Raw genomic sequence first — 22,642 nt, 5'->3', positions numbered from 1 at the left:
TTACCAGTTTAAATTCACAGTCAATTTTTGAAAGGTTATCTGTGAGTCACATTTTTTTATTTGGAGAGTAGTCACATTTTATTGTTCCAAGGTTACGGAATTTATCTGTGGGAGGTTACGCTGAATGTGAATTATATACTTATATTTTTTTGTCTGTTGGGAGCTTACACTAAATGTGAATATTATTTATATTATTTTTTCTATTGGGAGGTTACATTGCAACTAAAAAGTCATCGATTAGCTGAATACAGGTCACGGTGTAATAAATTGTATAAACTTGCGTAAATATTCTGTCATCGAGTTTCCCATGTACAATGAATATAAATAAAATAAGAATACTTTTGTTTGTAAATTAGTCATTTTTATGTTGATGGCAAGCACACAATCCTACATTAGCTGAAAATACAGTAATATAATTCCTGGACAACATAAAATTGCAATAATTGCCAAGGGGTAATTCTTTAAAAGGATTGTTGTTATTGGTGTTGCTGTGATCATCAGTCCAAAAACTGTAGTGATGCACCTTTCCTTGCTGGTCTATCTTACATAGATCTCTTCATCTCTGCATAACTACCAACATCCATAGAATGGCGGAAGGGGTCAAAATGACCCCTGGCATACATTTTTCGTTCATTGTCATATCCAATTTATTTACTTCGTTAATGAAATTATGTGACTTTTCCTAATTTTTTCTCCTCTTTTTGAAGATCTTTTAGTAATTACAAAATATTTTAGTTTTCTTCGCCATTTCATTCAATAACCTAGAACAGCGGAAGGGGTCAATTTGACCACATCGTAATTTCTCTTCTGGATGTAAACAAATTATCCAACAATACAGTGGCAACAGTGAGCAGTAAAGCTGAGCAGTTGAGTCTCATTGTTGTGACTTGGAACGTGTACATTCCAGTCTGTTGCAGCTTATGTTGCGTCACTCAGGCAGTATTTGTCCGTGAAACACGTTTTCGAACGTGTATCGTCAGCGTCGACTTTCTGATGAAGAAGTGTTACTTCTCTTAGAGAATCCAGAAGTTGAATCGGAAATTGACTTCACTGATGAAGATGATGATTATGTACCTGACACAAGTGAAGATGAAGACATTGTGAATGAGGGGCGATTAGTGGAAGAGGATTCAGATGCTGATATATGTCAATCATCTTCTCTTTCACCACAGTAGGTACAATTGAAAACGGCTACAAAGATGATAGCAAGGGATGGAACCATGTGGGACATCGGAAATTATTCATCTTCTGGAAGGCGGTCAGCTAAGAATGTTCTGAAGGGGAGAGGAGGACCCACTGCATACACTTGCCAATTAGTAGACAGCTCCATCATCAGTGCCTTCCGTCTTATTTTTCATGAAGCAATGCTATGTCTCATGAAGAAATACACAGAATCAAATGCTCGAAAAGTACCAAAAAACAATGACTGTACTGTGTCACTTGAGGAACAGGAGGAAGTATAGCTATCATGTATGTTCAGCGTGTATTGTGCAAAAAAGGTATGTCTGTAGAAGATCTCTGGTCGCGCCCTTGGGGGCCTGCTTTTATCAAGGACATTATGCCAAGGGACAGATTTCAGTAGCTTCTCATATTTCTCCGTTTTGATGAAAAATCAACCCCGGCTGAACGCCTGGCAGCCAACAAATTCGCTTAGGATCTGAAATTTGGTGAAAGTCCATCGAAAACAGTATTGGCGCTTACCGCCCTGCACAAAATATAATCATTAACAAGCAACTGTTCAAGCAAAGCAAGATGCAGGTCCACTCAATTTACGTCCAACAAACCAGACAAATATGGTCTCAAATTCTCGTTGGCTGTTTATGTAATGACAAAGTATGTATGTAATGCTTTCTCATGCATCGGCAAAGAGGACAGGCAAAAGAGAGAAACAACCACTTGGAGAGTGTCTTTCTCCATCTCATGGAGCCTTTTGTAAATCAAGGAAGAAATGTGACCACAGACAACTTCTTTACGTCTCTTCAACTTGCTAAAAACTCAAAGAGAAGAAAACTTCATTAGTTGGTACAATGAACAAGATACGCCGTGAAATCCCTGTTGATGTAAGGAAGCCGCACAGACTGTGCAATACTGCACAACAGTAGCAACGCAGACTGCAACTTCACTGTATACAAAGAAAAGAAGAATAAAAAATCCTTCTTCTGAGTACGCTGCATGCTGAAGTAACAATAAGAAGGGAAGGAAAGAAAAAACTTGAAACTGTAACACTCTACGTACAACGCAACAAAGTACAGGGTGGAAGTGGTTGATTAAGTGACCTGTAAATATACTACGAAGGTTGCATGTAGGAGATGGCCAATGCATGTCTTCTACAACATATTGAACATGGCGGCAATAAATGCATGGGTCATCTATAATATAGTAATAAACAAGAAAATGGAAAGGAAGAAGTTCATACTTCAACTGGCAAATGAACTCAAGGTAACAAAAGAGCAAGAACATCAGGCAAAGGAAGAGGATATGGGACTGAAATCACCTAGAAAGCGGAGGAAGTGCCAAATCAGCCTCTGAAAAGGCAACAAGACCAGAGAAAACTGTGAAAAGTGACACAAAGTCGTGTGCAGAAAATATGCGCGTAAAACTGAAATTACCTGTGCTAAGAGCGTCTAGCAGGTTGAAATGACTTGAGTGAAAAATAATACAGAGCTTCTTGTAGAACTCAGGTGAGAGTCAAATGGACCAAATACACTAAATGTGTCTAGAAGGTTGTATGAATAGTTAATAAATTCAAAGCTATAGATAAGTAACTTGTTAGCAGTAACAACAATAAATCTGTATGGCGGATTGTTGTTCAAATAAATTAGTACTTATTATTTATAATTGTAAATAATTGTTGCGATTTCTAGAAATAAAGTATGGGTTAACAAACACTAAAAAAGTACTTGTTTAAGTCAATTATGATAATATTTTATGTTGGGTCAAAATGACCCCTTTTCGCTGTTTTAGGGATGTCAGAAACTCCGCCGTTCTAGTGTTAAATCTGCTTACTGCATTCAAGCCTTTGTCGTCCTCTACAGTTTTCAGTCTCTCCCCCTTTTTCCCACTTCCCTCCCATTGCCAAATGAACACATTCCTCAGCATGCCTCAGGATGGGTCCTATCAATTGATCCCTTCTTTCAGTCATGTTGCGCAGCAATTTTTTTTCTCAATTTCGATACAATACCTACCCATTTCTTATTCCATCTACCCATGTAATGTTCAGCATTCTTCCGTAGCTCAACTTCTTCTTATTCGAATTCCCTACTGTCCACATTCCACTTCCATAAAGACTACACTCCAGACTTCCTAACACTTGAATTTACATTAGTTGTTAACAAATATCTGTTTTTCAAAAATGCTTCTATTGAAATTCCAAGTCTGCATTTTGTATCTACCCACAACGACTAGCATCAGTTATTTTGCTACACAAATAACAAAACTCATACCTACTTTTAGTGTGTGATTTGCTCATTTAATTCCCTCAGCATTGCAACATTTGTTTCGACTACATTCCATTACCCTGGCGTTACTCTTAGTGATGTTCGTTTTATAATCTCCTTCGAAAAGACTATTCATTCCACGCAGCTGGTCTTCAACCTCCTTTGCCGACTCTGACAGAATTACCTCATCAGCAAACCTAAAAGATTTTATTCCTAAAAAAGGAATAGTATGAAAACATTTATAGACACACCACCGACAGCTGTTGGAAATTTCAGCATGATCACGTATAGATACGTAGATATGTACAAATAGTGTATCTTTTGTACCTAAAAATATTTTCAAAGACTGAAGCTCAGTGTAAAATAGAAACAGTTCACGTAGAAGATGTCTTTGTGGGTATACACTTCGAGTTTCATACAGCAGGAATCAGCTGTGTGGTACCACTTAGCAAAAATATTCCTGTAAAGATATTTTAACATGGCAGTAACTGAGATGTGGGAAGAGGAATGAGCGAGTGTTTCGTTTCAATACAGCACGATTTATTTGCGAGTAAAAAATAAGTTTGTACACAAAGTGAGCAAGACACTTCACTAACAGTATAACGGAAGAGACGCGATTGTGGCTCAGGACGCAAAACGATAAGAGACGGATATGGGGGAGCACGTGGATTGTGCAGTGGGACTATCCGAAGATCTGTCTCCGGCATTTGCCGTCGTGGCCGCGCTGCTGGCCGTACGGGCAAGACTTGAAGCTGGGCATCGAGTTCAGCATGGCCTTACCCCCGGGCTGGTCGGACGCCGGGGGTGCGCCGGTGGTGGTGGCGGTGGCAGGGGCCACCTGCGAACGCTGCGGCCACCACCTGAGCGCCGGGCTCTGCTGCCGCCTGCCGAAGAAGAAGCCCGCCTCTGCCGGTGGCGGCAGCACCGTCGTGGCCACCAGCACCAGCAGCAGCAGCGCCAACGCCGACGCGGGGATACGCCCACGACTGCAGCTCATGTCGCCCACACTGTCACACAGAAGACAAGGTTTGTCACAGGATTACCTGTCACTGAAGGACTGCTCCCAAAACCATAAAAGAAAGAAAAAATTAAAATCCCGTCACATTCACTATATTTAACTTATTTATAACCAGTTTAGAGGTGATCAACTTACATTACAAAGCACTAATGTATACACTGTGATTCAGGTGCCCCTACCGCTGGGTTTAATGCAACCCGCAACACCTTCAAATACCATGTGCAAACTCGTCATATTCTCTCACTCACTACGAGCAAAACATTACTCCCACAAAACAAAAATTACCTTTTTGTATCAGATTTAATGTAGTTAAATTTTGTACTGGGATGCGTTTTCGGTAGAGGTTATAGTTATCGAGTTATTCAAGACTAATGTACAAAAGTTACCTTCAAATGAGTTTTTCTTGAACATCTGGAGGCCGACTGGAGTGGTCGAGTGGTTCTAGGCGTTACTGTCTGGAACCGCGCGACCGCTATAGTCGCAAGTTTGAATCCTGCCTTGGGCATGGATGTTTGTGATGTCCTTAGGTTAGTTAGTTTTAATTAGTTCTAAGTTCTAGGAGACTGGTGACCTCAGACGTTAAGTCCAATAGTGCTCAGAGGCATTTGAACCATTTTAATAACTCGAAAGCTGTGGCTTCCAGTGAAAACATATAGCAGTATAAAATTTAGTCACATTAAATTTCATACAAAAGGTCCCGTTACCTACTTTTGTATGACTAATAGTTGCCACGTAGCGAGCGAGAAAATCTTGCGAATGGTACTTGAAGGCATTGTGGGCTGCATAAGAACCAGTTGTAGTGGCAGCTGAATCACCTAATATAAAAACAAGTCGTTGTTTAACTTTGTTAGCAAAATTCACCACAATTGGTTGACCCATTTTCTTCACATTTTTACAGCATATACTAATGAACGTTTTGACAAACGCAGCCTATGATTTCTTAACTATATGTAATATAAGAACATGTGTGATATACAAAAGCAAGGACACAAAAGAAAAATTCGGAATAGGTATTACAATCCATGGAGAAGAAATAAAAACTTTGAGGTTCGCCGATGACATTGTAATTCGGTCAAAGACAGCAAAGGACTTGGAAGAGCAGTTGAACGGAATGGACAGTGTCTTGAAAGGAGGATATAAGATGACCATCAACGGAAACAAAACGAGGATAATGGAATGTAGTCGAATTAAGTCGGGTGATGCTGAGGGAATTAGATTAGGAAATGAGACGCTTATAGTAGTAAATGAGTTTTGCTATTTGGGGAGCAAAATAACTGATGAGGGTCGAAGTAGAGAGGATATAAAATGCACACTGGCAATGGCAAGGAAGGCGTTTCTGAAGAAGAGGAATTTGTTAACATAGAGTATAGATTTAAGTGTGAGGAAGTCGTTTCTGAAAGTATTTGTATGGAGTGTAGCCATGTATGGAAGTTAAACATGGACGATAAATAGTTTGGACAGGAAGAGAATAGAAGCTTTCGAAATGTGGTGCTACAGAAGAATGCTGAAGATTAGATGGGTAGATCACACAACTAATGAGGAGGTATTGAATAAGATTGGGGAGAAGAGCAGTTTGTGGCACAACTTGAGAAGAAGAAGGGACCGGTTGGTAGGACATGTTCTGAGGCATCAAGGTATCACAAATTTAGCATTGGAGGGCGGCGTGGAGGGTAAAAATTGTAGAGGAAGACCAAGAGATGAATACACTAAGCAGATTCAGAAGGATGTAGGTTGCAGTAAGTACTGGGAGATCAAGAAGCTTGCACAGGATAGAGTAGCATGAAGAGCTGCATCAAAGCAGTCTCAGGACTGACGACCACAACAACAACAACAACATACAAAAGGAAAACGTTGTTACCAAAAATCTTGAGAAGCACTTTCCCGATTTACATCAAATTTTTGCACGATACTCAAATAAACATTTGGATAGATCTCGACTATGAATTTTTAATATACATAATATATACATTGATCAGCTAGATCATTATGACCACCTAACTAATAACCGATATTTCCACCTTTAGCACAGATAACAGCCGCGCCACGTCATGGCATGGAAGCAATGAGGTCTTTGTAGGTTGCTGGAGGGAGTTGACACCACATCTGCACACAGGTCACCTAATTCCCTTAAATTCCTGGAAGGAGGGCGATGAGCTCTGACGCCACGTTCAGTCACATTCCAAGCGGGTTCGATTAGGTTCAGATCTCGCCACTATGTTCCTCGACCGAGTTGATTGCTCTCCTGGCCTTGTAGCATGGCACTTTATCTTGTTGAAGACTACCACTGCCGACGGGAAGCATGATCGTCATAATGGGGCATACATTGTCTGCAACCAGTGTAGATACTCCTTGGACGTCATTGGTCCGTCACACGAGCTCCACTGGACCCATGGGCGCCCACATGAATGTTCCCCAGAGCTTAATGGAGCCGCCTAAAATATAGGAGTCAAGTAACCGTTTCAATGGAAGACGACGGATTCGTGCTCTCCCATCACCATAAGGAAGAAGGTATCTGGAGTCATCAGACCAAGCAACTCTCTGCAACTGCGCCAACGTCCAGTACCGATGGCCACGTGTCCATTTCAATCGTAGTTACGATGTCCTGGTGTTAACATTGGCACATGCATAGGTACGCGGCTACAGAGACCCATCGTTACGTGTTTTCGGTGCACAGTGTATTCAGGCATACCTGTACTCTGCCCAGGATTAGTTCTGCCACAGTGCGCCACCTGTCCTGTTTCACCAGCCTGCCCAGCGTACGACGCCTGGAATTTGTAATGAGGGGTGGCTGCCCAACGCCACGACGTCTGGAAGTAGTTTCGCCTTGGTTTCGCCACGTGTTGAACACACTCACCACAGCACTGCTCAAACACCTTTTTATCAAAGTCGTGCAGTTTCCGAAATGCTCGTGTTGAGCCTCCAGGCAATCATAATCTGCCCTCTATCACACTCAGATAGATTGCCCTCCTTTCCCATTCTATACAAGGATAGCGGGCTGACTCAAAATGGCTCCAAGCACTTTGGGACTTAACATCTGAAGTCATCAGTCCCCTAGAACTTAGAACTACTTAAACCTAACTAACCAAAGGACATCACACACATCCGTTCCCGAGACAGGATTCGAACCTGCGACCGTAGCGGTCGCGCGGTTCCAGACTGAAGCGCCTAGAACCGCTCGGCCACTGCGGCCGGCCAGCACACTGACTGATACTAAATGCACCGTGTCTGACTAGCATTCATTCCCCATCAGGTGAAGCTGCTATCACCTAGACGGATTTATATCGATAGCAGTTTGGTGGTCATAAAGTTCTCACTACTCAATTTAAGAATACATGTCGCATATAGAGTGAAAATGTTTGTGCAGAAATCTCGAAAAGTTCATGAGCAATTTACTTAAAAGTACTTGAACGATTTACTTCAAATTTTTGCACAATATTCTAATGAACGTTCAGTGGGACACAGGCTATACACATATTTTAAATGCGTATAGTTCATAAATGTATATTTAATGTATAAATGGGAAATGGTCTTCCTAAAAACCTCGAAAAGTTCTTGATGAACATTCAGACACGCATAGGCTTTACATCTTTAATGTATATAACACTTAAATATACACTCAAAGACACAAAAGAGGACGCACCACGAAGGAATTATCCGAATGGGAAGGAAATCTGTAGATGTGATGCAAATGCACAGACAAACAAATGATTATAATTTCATAAAAATTGGATGATTTATTCAAGAAAAAGAGCTTGACAAATGGAGCAAGTGAAAAATGCAGTGGTCCACTTCTGGCCCTTATGCAAGCTGTTATTCGACTTGACATAGGACTGACAGAGTTGCTGGATGTTCTCCTGAGGGATATCGTACCAAATTCTGTTCAAATGGTGCCTTAGATCGTCAAAATCCCGAGCTCCAAGCGTTCTCAGCTGAGGAGAGATCCGGTGACCTTGCTGGCCAAGGTAGGGTTTCGCAAGCAGGAAGAGAAGCAGTAGAAACTTTCACCGTGTGTGTAAGCCCATGGTGTCCTGTCACGAAGTGTAACAAAACGGGGTGCAAATGCAAATGGCTCAGCACTATGGGACTCAACATCTTAGGTCATAAGTCCCCTAGAACTTAGAACTACTTAAACCTAACTAACCTAAGGACATCATACACACCTATGCCCGAGGCAGGATTCGAACCTGCGAGCGTAGCAGTCCCGCGGTTACAAATCGGGGCGTAGAACATCGTCGACTTATCGATGTGCCGACCGCGGTGGCCACGCGGTTTAGGCGCTGCAGTCCGGAACCGCGCGACTGCTACGGTCGCAGGTTCGAATCCTGCCTCGGGCATGGAAGTGTGTAATGTCCTTAGGTTAGTTAGGTTTAAGTAGTTCTAAGTTCTAGGGGACTGATGACCTCAGATGTTAAGTCCCATAGTGCTCGGAGCCATTTAGAACTTACCGATTTACTGTAAAGGTGCAGAGGATGATAACCAAAGGAGTCTGCTAGAGAAATGAAACGGGACCGCAGACCACCACTCCTGGTTGTCGGGCCCTATGGCGAGTGACAATCAATTTGATACCCCACCGTTGTCCACGGCGTCTACAGCCACGTCTCCGCTGGACATCAGGGCTCATTCAGAAGCGGGACTCATCACTGAAGACAGTTCTACTCCAGTCCACGAGATTCTAGGCCGAAGACATGTCTGAAGACACCCCGGACACCAGTGGACTACCAATCTGCCTGACGCCCCTCCATACCGTCCCTGATGGTCTCTGGTGCTACTTCATTTCATACCAGGAGTCCTTCGGATGTCAACCGCGGCACCTTTACAGCCTAGTGGTACGTCAACGATATTCTACGCTCCGTCTCACTGCCACTATAAAATGGCGCACAGCGTCTTCACTTTATCACTGGGCCGGGCCATTTTGTTTTGGCCTCTCTAGCAGTGTGGTACAGTACTGTGTCGTGGGAACTTTAATCTTCTTCCTTTGCTTGTGCCTTTGTCCCGCAATGACGCAGGGTCAGCATCGTTAATCAGATTTGGCAAGGTTAATTGAAGGGGTGGCCGGATGCCCTTCCTGCCCCCAACCCGTACCCCTCGGGACGGAATTAGTGTACCCCAACTGTCTGTGTCTAGTGTAATTCATGAAATAGTGCGAATGTGGTCAGATGTCTGCGAGCCGTGGAACTGAAGCGGGACGTGGGGACCAGCCCGGTATTCACCTAGTGGGATGTGGAAAACCGCCTAAAAACCACATCCAGGCTGACCAGCACACCGGCCTCCATCGTTAAGCCACCAGGCGAATTCGATCCGGGGCTGGCGCGCCTAGCCGATTCCAAAAAGCAGTGCTCTCGGCCAACGAGGCGGGTCGTGGGGACTTTAATGTGTACCAGGAATGCACACATGTGGTTACAAATAAATAAAAATTTATTATGTAACTTTCTTTAATTGAAGCGTAATTAAAACTGTATAACTTTCTCTTTGAGATCGTTTCTAACGGCAGTGTTGCAAAAGGCAGTTTGTGCAAAATGGTATCAAGCATGAGGTTGTAACATTAATGTCCATCAGATCGAAACCGGTCATAAGGAAATAAGTATAGTTTCCCAACAAGTAGTGAAGTGTGGTAAGATAGAATCCAGTGGTTCCAGCGAGAGCAGACACATGACGTTTCACTTTCCAAAACGTTGTCTATACTACTGGAAAGAAAACAATATTTTTTGAAATGCTGCTTAATAATTTGTTGTTATAGAGAATGTCGAGACTGAATTGTTATAATAGCCTGATATCGCTGGTTTTATTGTTATAACTACCAAATTCATCTGTGATCTAAATCCGTCTGCAGTCTATAATCAAGGAACAAATTTAGCAAAACTTAGGAACTGCAAAAATAAAATCAGAGATTGGCGTCCGTTATAAATTAAAATTAAACTAGTGACAGTCATCTGATGTGTTGAATGAAGATAAGGTAGCTGCAGTGTGAAAGATTCATCTTGAAAACAAGCCATGTATACGTAATATCCTTTCTTACAGTGGTGACAGACCTACAAGGTATGCAGGAGAACTTAAGCACAGTTTGTATAGAAGGAGCGATATATTGGCAGAAATAATGAACAAGGGCGCATTGTTACTTGTACCATGGTATCTCACTCAGACGACAAAGCCGGCCGGAGTGTCCGAGCGGTTCTAGGCGCTACAGTCTGGAACCGCGCGACCGCTACGGTCGTAGGTTCGAATCCTGCCTCGGAAATGGATGTGTGTGATGTCCTTAGGTTAGTTAGGTTTAAGTAGTTCTAAGTTCTAGGGGACTGATGACCTCAGCAGTTAAGTCCCATAGTGCTCAGAGCCATTTTTTCAGACGACAAAGAAACAGAGAGCAAAAGTCGGCAAGAGCATTACACGCGGAAATCAAGGTTCTAGGTTCGAGTCCCGATCCAACACACATTTTTCTGTAAGGTTCTTTCAGAAAAATAGCACCGCTTGTCTAGGGAATTAGAGTCCCTGGTTACCGCCGTCAGAACCTTGGGTTTGATTGCCGCCAACGTCAAATTATTTTTCGGATGTGAAGACACAAAGGGGAACAACTCGTGTCAATAATTAGCGAGTGTGACACACTATCTATCACAGTATTCTAAAGTCGAAAGGCTTCTACCATACTGGGAGCCAAATTTACAATTTACAATTTATCCAGGAATTTTTCTGATTCCTCACTATGAGCAATAAGCATACTCATACCAGAATAGCCCATAGTTCCTCTCATTGCAAGTTGTTAAGTGACGTTCTATTTAAGATCCCAGCGTACGCATCTCTAAAAGAAAATGAAAAGAAACGTTACCCCTTAAACGTGAACGCTATGTTCATCGTGCATACATTATTAATCCGAAATAATTTGCAGCGTTTTGCAGACATAAATGACATTAGAATCGAACCGTACCAGAAAGGTCATTCGTGCTTCTCTTTTTAGAAAAATCTATCTTTTCCAGTTTAATCTTCCATTCCGCCGTGCCTAACGCCTCGTCTTGACATGCAATAAATACTATATTATGTTTATTATTAAAGCGTAAAAGATTCTATTCAATTTACGCTCCTCTGTTCAGGTCGTGGAAAATGCACTGGGAGTAACCTTCGCGGTTTGCCCTTGACTTCCCGACAGCTGCCTTCCGCGTGACTTGGCTTCCGGGCGCCAGAGCGCTTGGAGACGGCAACTTACGTAGGCTTTCTATCACTCACGTTTCCGCAAAACTTTCCCCGAACATAATTTCAACATAATAGTCTGAACTTTCCCAGTCAGCGTCATTATATTTATTGTCCCTGTTCGTGTTTCTTGTATTCGTGATCTTTACATCGGCGCAAGATCCAGCTTACTATTCACCTTTGTACCATCGTACCGGTCTTGTGTATGAAGGTACTACTGCCTAGTTTGAGAATTACACTACTGGCCATTAAAATTGCTACACCACGAAGATGACGTCCTACACACGCGAAATTTAACCAACACGATGAAGATGCTGTGATATGCAAATGATTAGCTGTTCAGTGCATTCACACAAGGTTGGCGCCGGTGGCGACACCTACAACGTGCTGATGGTTCAAATGGCTCTGAGCACTATGGGACTTAACTTCTGAGGTCATCAGTCCCCTAGAACTCAGAACTACTTAAACCTAACTAACCTAAGGACATCACACACATCCATGTCCGAGGCAGGATTCCAACATGCGACCGTAGCGGTCGCGGGGATCCAGACTGTAGCGCCTAGAACCGCTCGGTCACCCCGGCCAGCCAACGTGCTGACATGAGGAGAGTTTCCAACCGATTTCTCATACACAAACAGCAGTTGACCGGCGTTGCCTGGTGAAACGTTGTTGTGATGCCTTGTGTAAGGAGGAGAAATGTGTACCAACACGTTTCCGAATTTGATAAAGATCGGATTGTAGTCTATCGCGATTGCGGTTTATCGCATCGCGACATTGCTGCTCGCGTTGGTCGAGATCCAATGACTGTTAGTAGAATATGGAATCGGTGGATTCAGGAGGGTAATACGGAACGCCGTGCTGGATCCCAACGGCCTCGTATCACTAGCAGTCGAGATGAAAGGCACCTTATCCGCATGGCTGTAACGGATCGTGCAGCCACGTCTCGATCCCTGAGTCAACAGATGGGGACGTTTGCAAGACAACAACCATCTGCACGAACAGTTCGACGACGTTTGCAGCAGCATGGACTATCAGCTCGGAGACCATGGCTGCAGTTACCCTTGACGCTGCATCACAGACAGGAGCGTCTGCGATGGTGTACTCAACGACGAACCTGGGTGCGCGGATGGCAAAACGTCATTTTTTCGGATGAATCCAGGTTCTGTTTACAGCATCATAATGGTCACATCCGTGTTTGGCGACATCGCGGTGAACGTACATTGGAAGCGTGTATTCGTCATGGCCATACTGGCGTATCACCCGGCGTGATGGTATGGGGTGCCATTGGTTACACGTCTCCGTCACCTCCTGTTCTCATTGACGGCACTTTGAACAGTGGACGCTACATTTCAGATGTGTTACGACCTGTGGCTCTCCCCTTCATTCGATCCCTGCGAAACCCTACATTTCAGCAGGATAATGCACGACCGCATGTTGCAGGTTCTGTACGGGCCTTTCTGGATACAGAAAATGTTCGACTGCTGCTCTGGCCAGCATATTCTCCAGATCTCTCACCAGTTGAAAACGTCTGGTCAATGGTGGCCGAGCAACTGGCTCGTCACAATACGTCAATCACTACTCTTGATAAACTGTGGTATCGTGTTGAAGCTGCATGGGCAGCTGTACCTGTACACGCCATCCAAGCTCTGTTTGACTCAATGCCCAGGCGTATCAAGGCCGTTATTACGGCCAGAGGTGGTTGTTCTGGGCGCTGATTTCTCAGGATCTATGCATCCAAATTACGTGAAAATGTAATGATATATCAGTTCTAGTATAATACATTTGCCCAATGAATACCCGTTTATCATCTGCATTTCTTCTTGGTGTAGCAATTTGAATGACCAGTAGTGTAGTTTGCTTTACTTTTCGACACAGTCAATTCAGACCTTCTAGCGGGTTTGCTACGTCTAATGCCAGACTGGGTTATTTATCAGGTATGGCCAAATGTCTTTAACTGTCATTTGTTCTGCTGACAAGGTAGCAGGTTTTTCGTTTAATTTGTGTGTCATTTTCTACCCAACAGAACATCTAAATGAGAATTCCTCGACTTGCAACCGTTGGTCGTCTTTTAATCTAACACGTTTGGCAATGACCGTGTGACCCTCTGCCATACATTCGCCGTTGCCAACATCTACTGTCACACGCGGTGGCAGGAGCATTCTGACGTGGACTTTCTCATGAATTTAGAAATGAAGAGGCGAAAGAGAGGGCTGGTATTTCAGATAACACTGCTACAGCAGATCACAACACCTAGGTTTTAAGTCGTGTGAGCACATGTTAAAGACGAAACCAACTAGTAAATCAAGAGAGGGAAGCTGAAGAGCTCAGCGCGCACGAAGAACAAGAACACGCTAGACGGATATCATAAAGATGGACGTTGCAGGAAGAGAAGGGGCATTCGACGATGTCGTGAGCAGTAGGGCTCATCCTGATAATAAAAATAATAACAATAATAATTTGTTCCGGCTCAAGTGGCTGGTGTGACCCATTAAATTGCCTTTCGGCGGCTTCTATGCCCCTAACCTGCCAAATAATCGTGCCGGGGAAAGGGAACTACATTTTACGTAGAATCCGAACCACGTCTCATTCCTCGCAAATGTTCGCAGCGTTGAGAAGTAAAAATTACATTAAATACTTGGTTAACAAATTCGTGGTCCGAACGGGACTCGATTCTGCGACTTGCGGGTATGCGCTTCACCGCGAGACCACATAGCAAGTGATGAAAGAGGAATATACACAGACACCGGAAAACTACAGTTGTTAAATGGTAATGATGATGACAATGACGACATCTGTATATTTTTTTTCATTAAGTCGCTAATTAAGTACGACATTTTTTTTTCAGGACACCTATGACCGTATTCTGTTACTGCGAAGACTGTTTTTTTTCTGCATATTTACACCTTATTATGATTAACTAATAAGCTCTGAAGCCGGCCAGGGTGGCCGATCGGTTCTAACCGCTACAGTCTGGGACCGCGCGACCGCTATGGTCGCAGGTTCGAATTCCTCCTCGGGCATGGATGTGTGTGATGTCCTTAGGTTAGTTAGGTTTATGTAATTCTAAGTTCTAGGGGCCTGATGACCTCAGAAGTTAAGTCCCATAGTGCTCAGAGCCATATGAACCATTTTAATAAGCTCTGAATTTGTGAAAGAAGAGTATTATTTTATGAAATGATTATCCCGAAGTTACTACACTGCAGTCTTCTCTAATGATACAGAATTTTGTGCACAAACAGACCGATTAGATTTCGAGACTACGATTAACAAAAGTACTTATTTTATTACGCGTAACGACTTGATAATTTCGATGACTAGGAACGACCAAGAAAGTAGGTTTAATGTTTTTCGTTACTTCAACATGAGTTTGCTGATGGCTCAGAGCTCAATACGTAGAGCAGTGTTACGGAGAATATCATTTCGCAAATGAGATTTCAACCTGACATCTCTAACCTAACACCCTACGGGCAGGTTTCCAACAACATAAATAAGTGCTGCACGTAACAGATAGATAGTGGAAAACTGTCAACTTATGGTTCACCTCAACAAATGTAGTATTCTTCGTGACTGGAAACAGCATCTTCCAGTTTGATTTTATATTTCTTATTTCCAATTTCAAATAAATCATTAGAGATGAAAATAACGTTCCTATAACTGTGAATAGAGCTGTATCTAGTGCTATGAGCGGCTAGCGTAGAACAAGTCGATACGTTTGCAGCAGTTTGTTTAGCGTGAACGTATTGGTAAGGTCGCTCGAGGAATTTACTACACCAAAATTCACCATAATCATTAAGAAGAGAATATAGTCACAGCCGTCGCCAAATGGTAGCGTTATGATCGTACCACCTTTGCATATTTGACTGATCAGCGTAATCCACCTGATTCAGTACACGCACCTGCGAATACACAACACAAGCAAGAACAAAGAGGTTTTTTTAAATCATCTACTTAGGATCACCACACTTTTTATAGTTTGTCATCAGGTTTCAGTCCGGTACAAAAAACATCTTGATGTCAAAACCTACAGGTCTTAAGTTGTGTGCACTTAAAGGTAGCTTCAGCGTTAAAAGCATGCGTCTTTATGAAGTGTATGATGTAATGCTTCTGTAGCATTTTATTTGAAAATAATCTGTTTCAGACTGATGTAGGTAACATAAAAAATTATTGTGATCTTGGCTGAGTTGATTTCAATAAAAGAATTTGTGATCAATGTCGCAAGGCGTTACTGGGACCTCTGAAAGAAGAAATCAATAAATGAAACAGACTCGTTCAATTACTGCAAACACCAAGCAATGGTAAGAATAACACGTTTCAAATTTGCCTCCGCAGAGCTAGTATAGGATTATTTTCCACGCCGTTGTTCAACTTTCTGTTGAACTTAATTCTTTCGAGCCTAAAACTTGTCGATCCTCATGGAGGAGATTCGACGAAGGTAAAAATATTGTGCAACAAAACACCCCTACCACTAAAGTTTCCAGCCATTTATTTGAAATTTAATTACATTCTAAATCAGGATTACTCCATTTGAACATGTTGGAAACTGGTGTTCTTTCCTAGAGGTTAAATTCCTTTCAATATAAGTTGTCTTAACACTATGTAGAGAGTAGACATCCCTGATTAAAGTTGTGAATAAGTAGACAAAAGGATATTGTTTGTGGTGTGTGACTCATCCCATCAAAATTTTCACTGGTGGAATCACTAAAAGAAAGGTATTTCACACGCCTCTATGCGCAACTGTACAAAACATAAGGTATAATACTGTCGGAACTTACGATAATTAGAAACAAGCCAATTCGTATGTTGCATATAGCTTTAAAACTATTTCTACAGTGACTAGAGCTTCGCGATATCATTTCACTGGAAGACAGACATTTATCAGGCACAGGATGAAATTTAGCACCTCTATCTTTTCTATTTTATGGAAAGCAAAGAACTACTGTGATCTTACTACCTAGGTGTGCTTACCGTTACAGTTGCGAACAGATGTAGTATACTGCACTGATGGACTGGATGGATGCCCTACAGAAAACAATATCTCTGGGTCGAATGGTCGCCTTTTATAGGGGTTGCCCACATCCAGGCAGAAAATCCAGGCTCAGTGCAACTGACTAACGGTGAATCAAATGTTCCCGGAATGGCCAGTGGTGACACAAGCAAGGCGCCGCTGACCTTCAGAGTTTTATGTGGGGATTGGACACGTGTGAGATGCAGGCGCCTCGGTATCGCGGTCTTCGCAGCTTTCGGCGCTCGACTATCGTTTCGGTTATCTTCTTCCGCGCGGTAATTGTGTGGCGGAAGCCAACGTAAACTTCCGCTCTGCAATTAGCTGGCAGCTACCGAAAATAATCTCGTATTTCGGTATCACAGAAGGAGCTGAGGGAAGATAATGTGTGCACCGCAGGCACGTACAAATATGTTTGACTACGCATCTGTGGTGTAACATAAACAAAGTACAGACGGAGATTCAGAAGATTATAGAATAAGAAGGTACTGGCAGAAGTGAAGCTGTGAGTACCGGGCGTGAGTCGTGCTTCGGTAGCTCAGATGGTAGAGCACTTGCCCGCGAAAGGCAAAGGTCCCGAGTTCGAGTCTCGGTCGGGCACACAGTTTTAATCTGCCAGGAAGTTTCATATCAGCGCACACTCCGCTGCAGAGTGAAAAATCTCATTCTGGAAACATTATAAACGCTAGTCACAGTAAAATGGTCTCCTTAATGGTCCTCCAGATTTGGCTTCCGTGACCTGCACAAACCACTTACAGAGAGGGCTAAGACGGTACCTTATAAAAGCTACAACTCATTTATTGCGTTATTCTTGTCCCTTCCGAGATAGAGCATCGTTTGTTGCTGACCTCGCTCCTGACAGGACGCAGCATCTTAGTTTCCTTTTAAAGTTAACAACGATAGACGCGTACAAACCATTGCGAAAATAAAACGACGATACCTTATCAAAGGTTATATTTAAATATATTTAGTGATGGTGGTGCCCGGAGTTCGTAAACATTTAATAACGACGTAGGTCAATTACCAAGAGTTACTAATACTAATTAATACATCTTTATCCACACCCGGCTTCCATCTTTAGCTAATCAGGTGTCTTAGTCATTTACAACAGCTTACATGTCCATGTTAAAACTGTGGCAGTGACGGAGGATGTACTTTAGATCATCTGATGTCATGGTTTTAATATTGCTTTGTAAGCTGTTGACACTGTTGAGTGGAATATGCTTTCTGAAATGCTGAGTATAGCAGAGGGGTAAACTATAAGGAGCGTAATGCTATTTACAACTTTTATAAAAACCAAACGGCTGTTATAAGAGTACAGGAGCACGAAAGGGGAGCTGTGTGTGAGAAGAAGTGAGACAGGGTTGTAATCTATCGCCGATGTTATGTAATCTATAGATTGAGTAAGGAGTAAAGAAACCCAGCGAAAAATGTAGAGCAGGAATTAAAGTTCAGGGAGAAGAAATAAAGACATTTAGATTTTCCAATGACGTGGTAACTCTGTCGGAGACAGCAAAGGACTTGGAAGAACAGTTGAACTGAATGGACAGCGTCATGGAAGGAGTTTGTAAAATGAATACCAACAAAATCAAAACAAGAATAATGGAATGTAGGCGAATTAAATCACGTGATGCAGAGGGAATTAGATTAAGAAACGAGACAAAGAAGGCGATGAGTTTTGTTATTTGGCCAGCAAAATAACTGATGATGACCAAAGAAGTGGGTATATAGAATGTAGAATGTAATGGCAAGGAAAGGGTTTCTAAAGAAGAGAAATTTGTTAATATGGAATACAGATTTAAAGAGCTAAGAAGTCTTTTCTCAAAGTATTTGTATGGAGTGTAGCCGTGTATGGTAGTGAAACATGGACGATAAGCAGTTTAGACAAGAAAAGAATAGAAATTTTTGAAATGATGTGCTACAGAAGAATGCTGAAGATTAGATGAGTGAATCACGTAACGAATGAGGAGGTACTGAAGAGAACTGGGGAGAAAAGAAATATTTGGGAAACCTGACTAGAGGATGTACTCGGTTGATTCTGAGACATCAACAAGTTAGTATTGGAGGGAAGTGTGTGCGGTAGGTACGTAAAAATTCGAAAGGAAGACCAAAAGATGAATACAGTAAGCAGATTCAGAAGGACATAAGATTCAGTAGTTATTCGGAGATGAAGAAGCTTGCACAGGATAGAGAGCTGCAGCAAAGCAGTCCCCGGATTGAAGATCACCACAATAACAACAACAACAATCTGTTGTAAATGGCGTCCAGTTACCTGATGACGATTAGAAGATCGGAACCAGTTGTGAATAAAGAAGTTTGTACGAGAAGCTCTTGGCGACTGAACTGCGCCGTTTTTTTTTAAAAAAAATGGACGTTTGATACCACATCAAAGACACTGAAACGTATTGGCAAGATAATTTCACAAATATATGTGAAATTTAGGTGAATAGCACGGTAGCTGTGCCTAGGAAACCTCACTGAAATGAAAGACCCGATATACGAATGGGATAAAATATCGAAGAAAATTCATATCGTGGTCTTACAATCATGCGTATGACCCACACGGTTCGAAATATTAAATAATGTCCTCTCCGCGGGAGAATATTCGTTCAAGATCAAATTTAAAGAACATCGCACATGCCATCATCGTAATCTCATTTATTCGACACAAAAGAGATATGCTATTGAAAATAATCGTTGAACGAGGTTATCTACTCATCCCATAAAAACAATCTATACACAAACACCGAAATTGCTATAGATATGGGAAACAAAATCACAGAGTCAATGATCACCAACAAAGTGGTAAGACAAGGATTCTGTATTTCCTAGACGCTGTTAGATATACACGTAGATGAAGTGATCAGTAAATGGAAAATGGTGAATAAAAAAAAGGAACAACTTTAGATCCTGACTTTAGGACAAAAGCAGTTCCATATGCCGATGTCTTAACACTGATTGCAGAAAATGAAGATGATCTTTAGATATGAGTCTATAAGTTGCACTAGTAAGCATCAGACTAAAACCTAAAATGGTCTGTAAATGAAACGAAATGGATGACATTTCAAGCCATACAATCTGTAAGACCAAATGTGATCTCGAATAATAAAATCTTGGAACAAGCTACACGTTTCAAATATCTAGGTTGCGACGTCACTTATGAATGCAACTATGACGCGGACCAAAAATTAAATATATTTACTTCCATATATGGAACGATTATAAAAAAATTAGCAGAATAAAGTCAGGAAAGAAACCGAGTTGAAGTTTTACAAAATTGTAGGAGTATAAAGCTTTACTTAACAACAAAAGGTCGTAAAAGGGATGAGGATGTAAGGAAGTATTTATGAATGTATAAGCTAAACGAAAAAATAAAGTAAAATAAGACAAAATGGGAGGAATAGGTAACCATATGAATGGAGTAACACTCACGATAAATGCTATACAAGAAATGGAGTACAGTAACAGGCAGTTTGCTTAATGTACGAAGTGAGGAAGAAGACAAAATAAATATATGTTTCTATGTATATAGACTGATGTGGCGCGTGAAAATTTGTACCAAGGCTGGGAACCGAACCCTCGTCTCCCTCTTCCTAGACGGGTGTGTTCACATAAACACACGGATTACCCTTGAACACCTCGCTCTCTCTTGGATCCAAATTCTGTACCAAGGTGGCTTAGTGGCTAACACACCTGCCTAGTAAGCAGAAGACCCGGGATCGATTCCTGGCCTTGTAAAGAAATATCTGTATCAGACCAGTGAAGTCTCTGAAATTGTGTCATTTCATTTATAGATATATGTGCAGCGACCAAAAGGAAACATGTGGCATTCTCAGAAACAAACTGGCCCCATATTCAGCGACTCACAGTTCAAAAAAATGGTTCAAATTGCTTTGAGCACTATGGGACTTAACGTCTGAGGTCATCTGTTCCCTAGAACTTAGAACTACTTAAACCTAACTAACCTAAGGACATCACACACATCCATGCCCGAGGCAGGATTCGAACCTTCGGATGTGTGCTACAACCCGACCTGTCCACCCAGATGCCTAGAAGAACAGTTTTGGGAAAAATTTATTCAGTCGACCCTCGTTTATCCGGCTCTCATTTATCCCGATATTCGATTCATCTTGATCGATTTTTTTTTCAGTACAGCAACTGTACAATATTTTATAAACCAGAATCGAAGGAAACACTTGTTAAATTTAAATTTAGCCAACCACCATTTATTGATGCTTGCGCTATGTCAGATACCAAGTTAACGTTGAGTTGTACGGTACTGTAAGCTTCAGTGTAAAATGACGTCGAAGAGAAAGAAGGTGGTAGTGATTACGGGCAAGAAGTTAGAGTGGATAAAGAAGAGTTGTTGAAAAAAATGTCGCTTAACTACAAAGTTGTCAGAATGGAAGGAAATTGAAGATTTTTGTTCCAAAATTACGTTTCCTGAGGATGGAGTTACTTCCAGTTGTTCATCTACAAATATTACATTAGTGATGACGGATTATCTGAAGAAGTTGGCAGTCATTATGAAGACAGTATGACGTCATACAGAAGCAACAGCGCAGCTGCACAAAGGAATAGTTCATTTGGAATGCCATGGGAACTGTAGCCGAAGTAATGTTGGTGAAACATCTACATGATCGTGCTGCACATAACAGCATATGAACTTGTCTAAAAAGAAACTAACTGGTTATTTCAGTGTATAAGAAGACTATTTTTTTAATTTACTTAAAAGCTATGTTAACATAATACGTAATTTGTGTGTTTAGTAAAAATAGATTTAATGTATGAGTTTCAACTTACTACATTATTTTCAGAATACACAAGACTATTATAAGAATTATATCTGATATTAGTTCTAGAACAGCCTGCAAAAATAATGGTATTTTGATAACTGCTTAACAAAGACTGCGTGATGCAGCTGCCGCTACCGATCGGTTGTATGCAACCTGCAATGCCTTCAAAAACCACGCGCTAGATCATTATATTCTATCGTTTACCACGCGCAGACTATTAGTCCTACAGAAAAAATGAGCAGGACCATTTCGCAGGGAATTTAATGTATTTAAATTTTGGGCTATGGTATGTTTCCGCTGGAGTGCATGCATTTGAAGGTCACCTTTGTGCGTTTTCCCTGAATAATTTGAAAATTTTGGCCTCTAGCGAAAACGCATCCCAGTACAAAATTTAACTACATTAAACTTTCTACAAAAGTGTTCCGTTCATTTTTTTTTCTGTAGCACTAATAGCTTGCGCATGGTGCGGGAGAGAATATGAAAACCTTGCTTGAGCTATTTGAAGTCATAGTGGCTTATATAAAACCCATAGCAAGGGCATCTGAATCACCCTGTCTATTGATTAATCTTTTTATTTGTTAACGATGTTTCTTTTTGTCAAAAATAATGCAGTTTATTAACATTGTATAAGGACCAAAACAACTTTCATAAGGAAACCAGATACAATAGTGTAATACATATCTAACGACCTGAAAGCATGTTAAATATTTTATTGCCTCTCAGACTGAAATAAAGAATTTTCTGTACGGCAATTCAATTTACGCGGTTGAAAGCCAGATTCGTTGTCTTAGCCCATAAAAGAAAGAAGGAAAAGAGGAAACTGATCGCTCTTAATGCTTAATATTATCGCTGCTTTCAAATATTGCAATGTCTTTTGGAACATATTCAACTTTACTTGCTATTATTTCATTAATAGTTCATTTTCTCTTAATTATGACCAAACGGAATGTACTCTTAAACAAAATATCCTGTCTGGTTAAAATGTTTTGTTGTACAAAGTGGGGGCCTAGATCGATGAATCTATCATCGTTCAGAATTTTGAGCCATTTCTATGTACAATGTTCCCTCTCGCACTATGCCTACTTTTCCGTATTCAACAGACGCTTTGCCTTACGAAACACACACACACACACACATACGCGCGCGCGCGTGTTCATAATGTGGTCGATTTCCATAAGATAAACGTGTGATAACAATGAAAGACTTAACG

At 41.6% G+C, this 22,642-nt stretch overlaps 1 protein-coding gene across 5 annotated transcripts in view; it reads right to left on the bottom strand.

The window, feature by feature from the left end:
* Positions 1-3,955: 3,955 nt before the first annotated feature.
* The window catches only part of LOC126175506 (uncharacterized), a 42,747-nt gene continuing 24,060 nt past the window's right edge, over positions 3,956-22,642 (bottom strand). For 4 of the 5 annotated variants that reach the window (XM_049922330.1, XM_049922335.1, XM_049922333.1 and 1 more), the window contains exon 2: positions 3,956-4,444. In XM_049922330.1, the coding sequence (XP_049778287.1) occupies positions 4,431-4,444 (14 nt within the window). In that variant the 3' untranslated portion in view covers positions 3,956-4,430. Of the gene's footprint in view, positions 4,445-16,599; positions 16,834-22,642 lie in introns of those variants that run through there. The other variant, XM_049922332.1, reaches the window with a different exon arrangement.

Source organism: Schistocerca cancellata, chromosome 3, assembly GCF_023864275.1.
Source record: "Schistocerca cancellata isolate TAMUIC-IGC-003103 chromosome 3, iqSchCanc2.1, whole genome shotgun sequence".
Classification (NCBI taxonomy): domain Eukaryota; kingdom Metazoa; phylum Arthropoda; class Insecta; order Orthoptera; family Acrididae; genus Schistocerca; species Schistocerca cancellata.
Note: the sequence above shows the minus strand (reverse complement) of the source record. Positions and strands in the feature narration are given on the sequence as shown.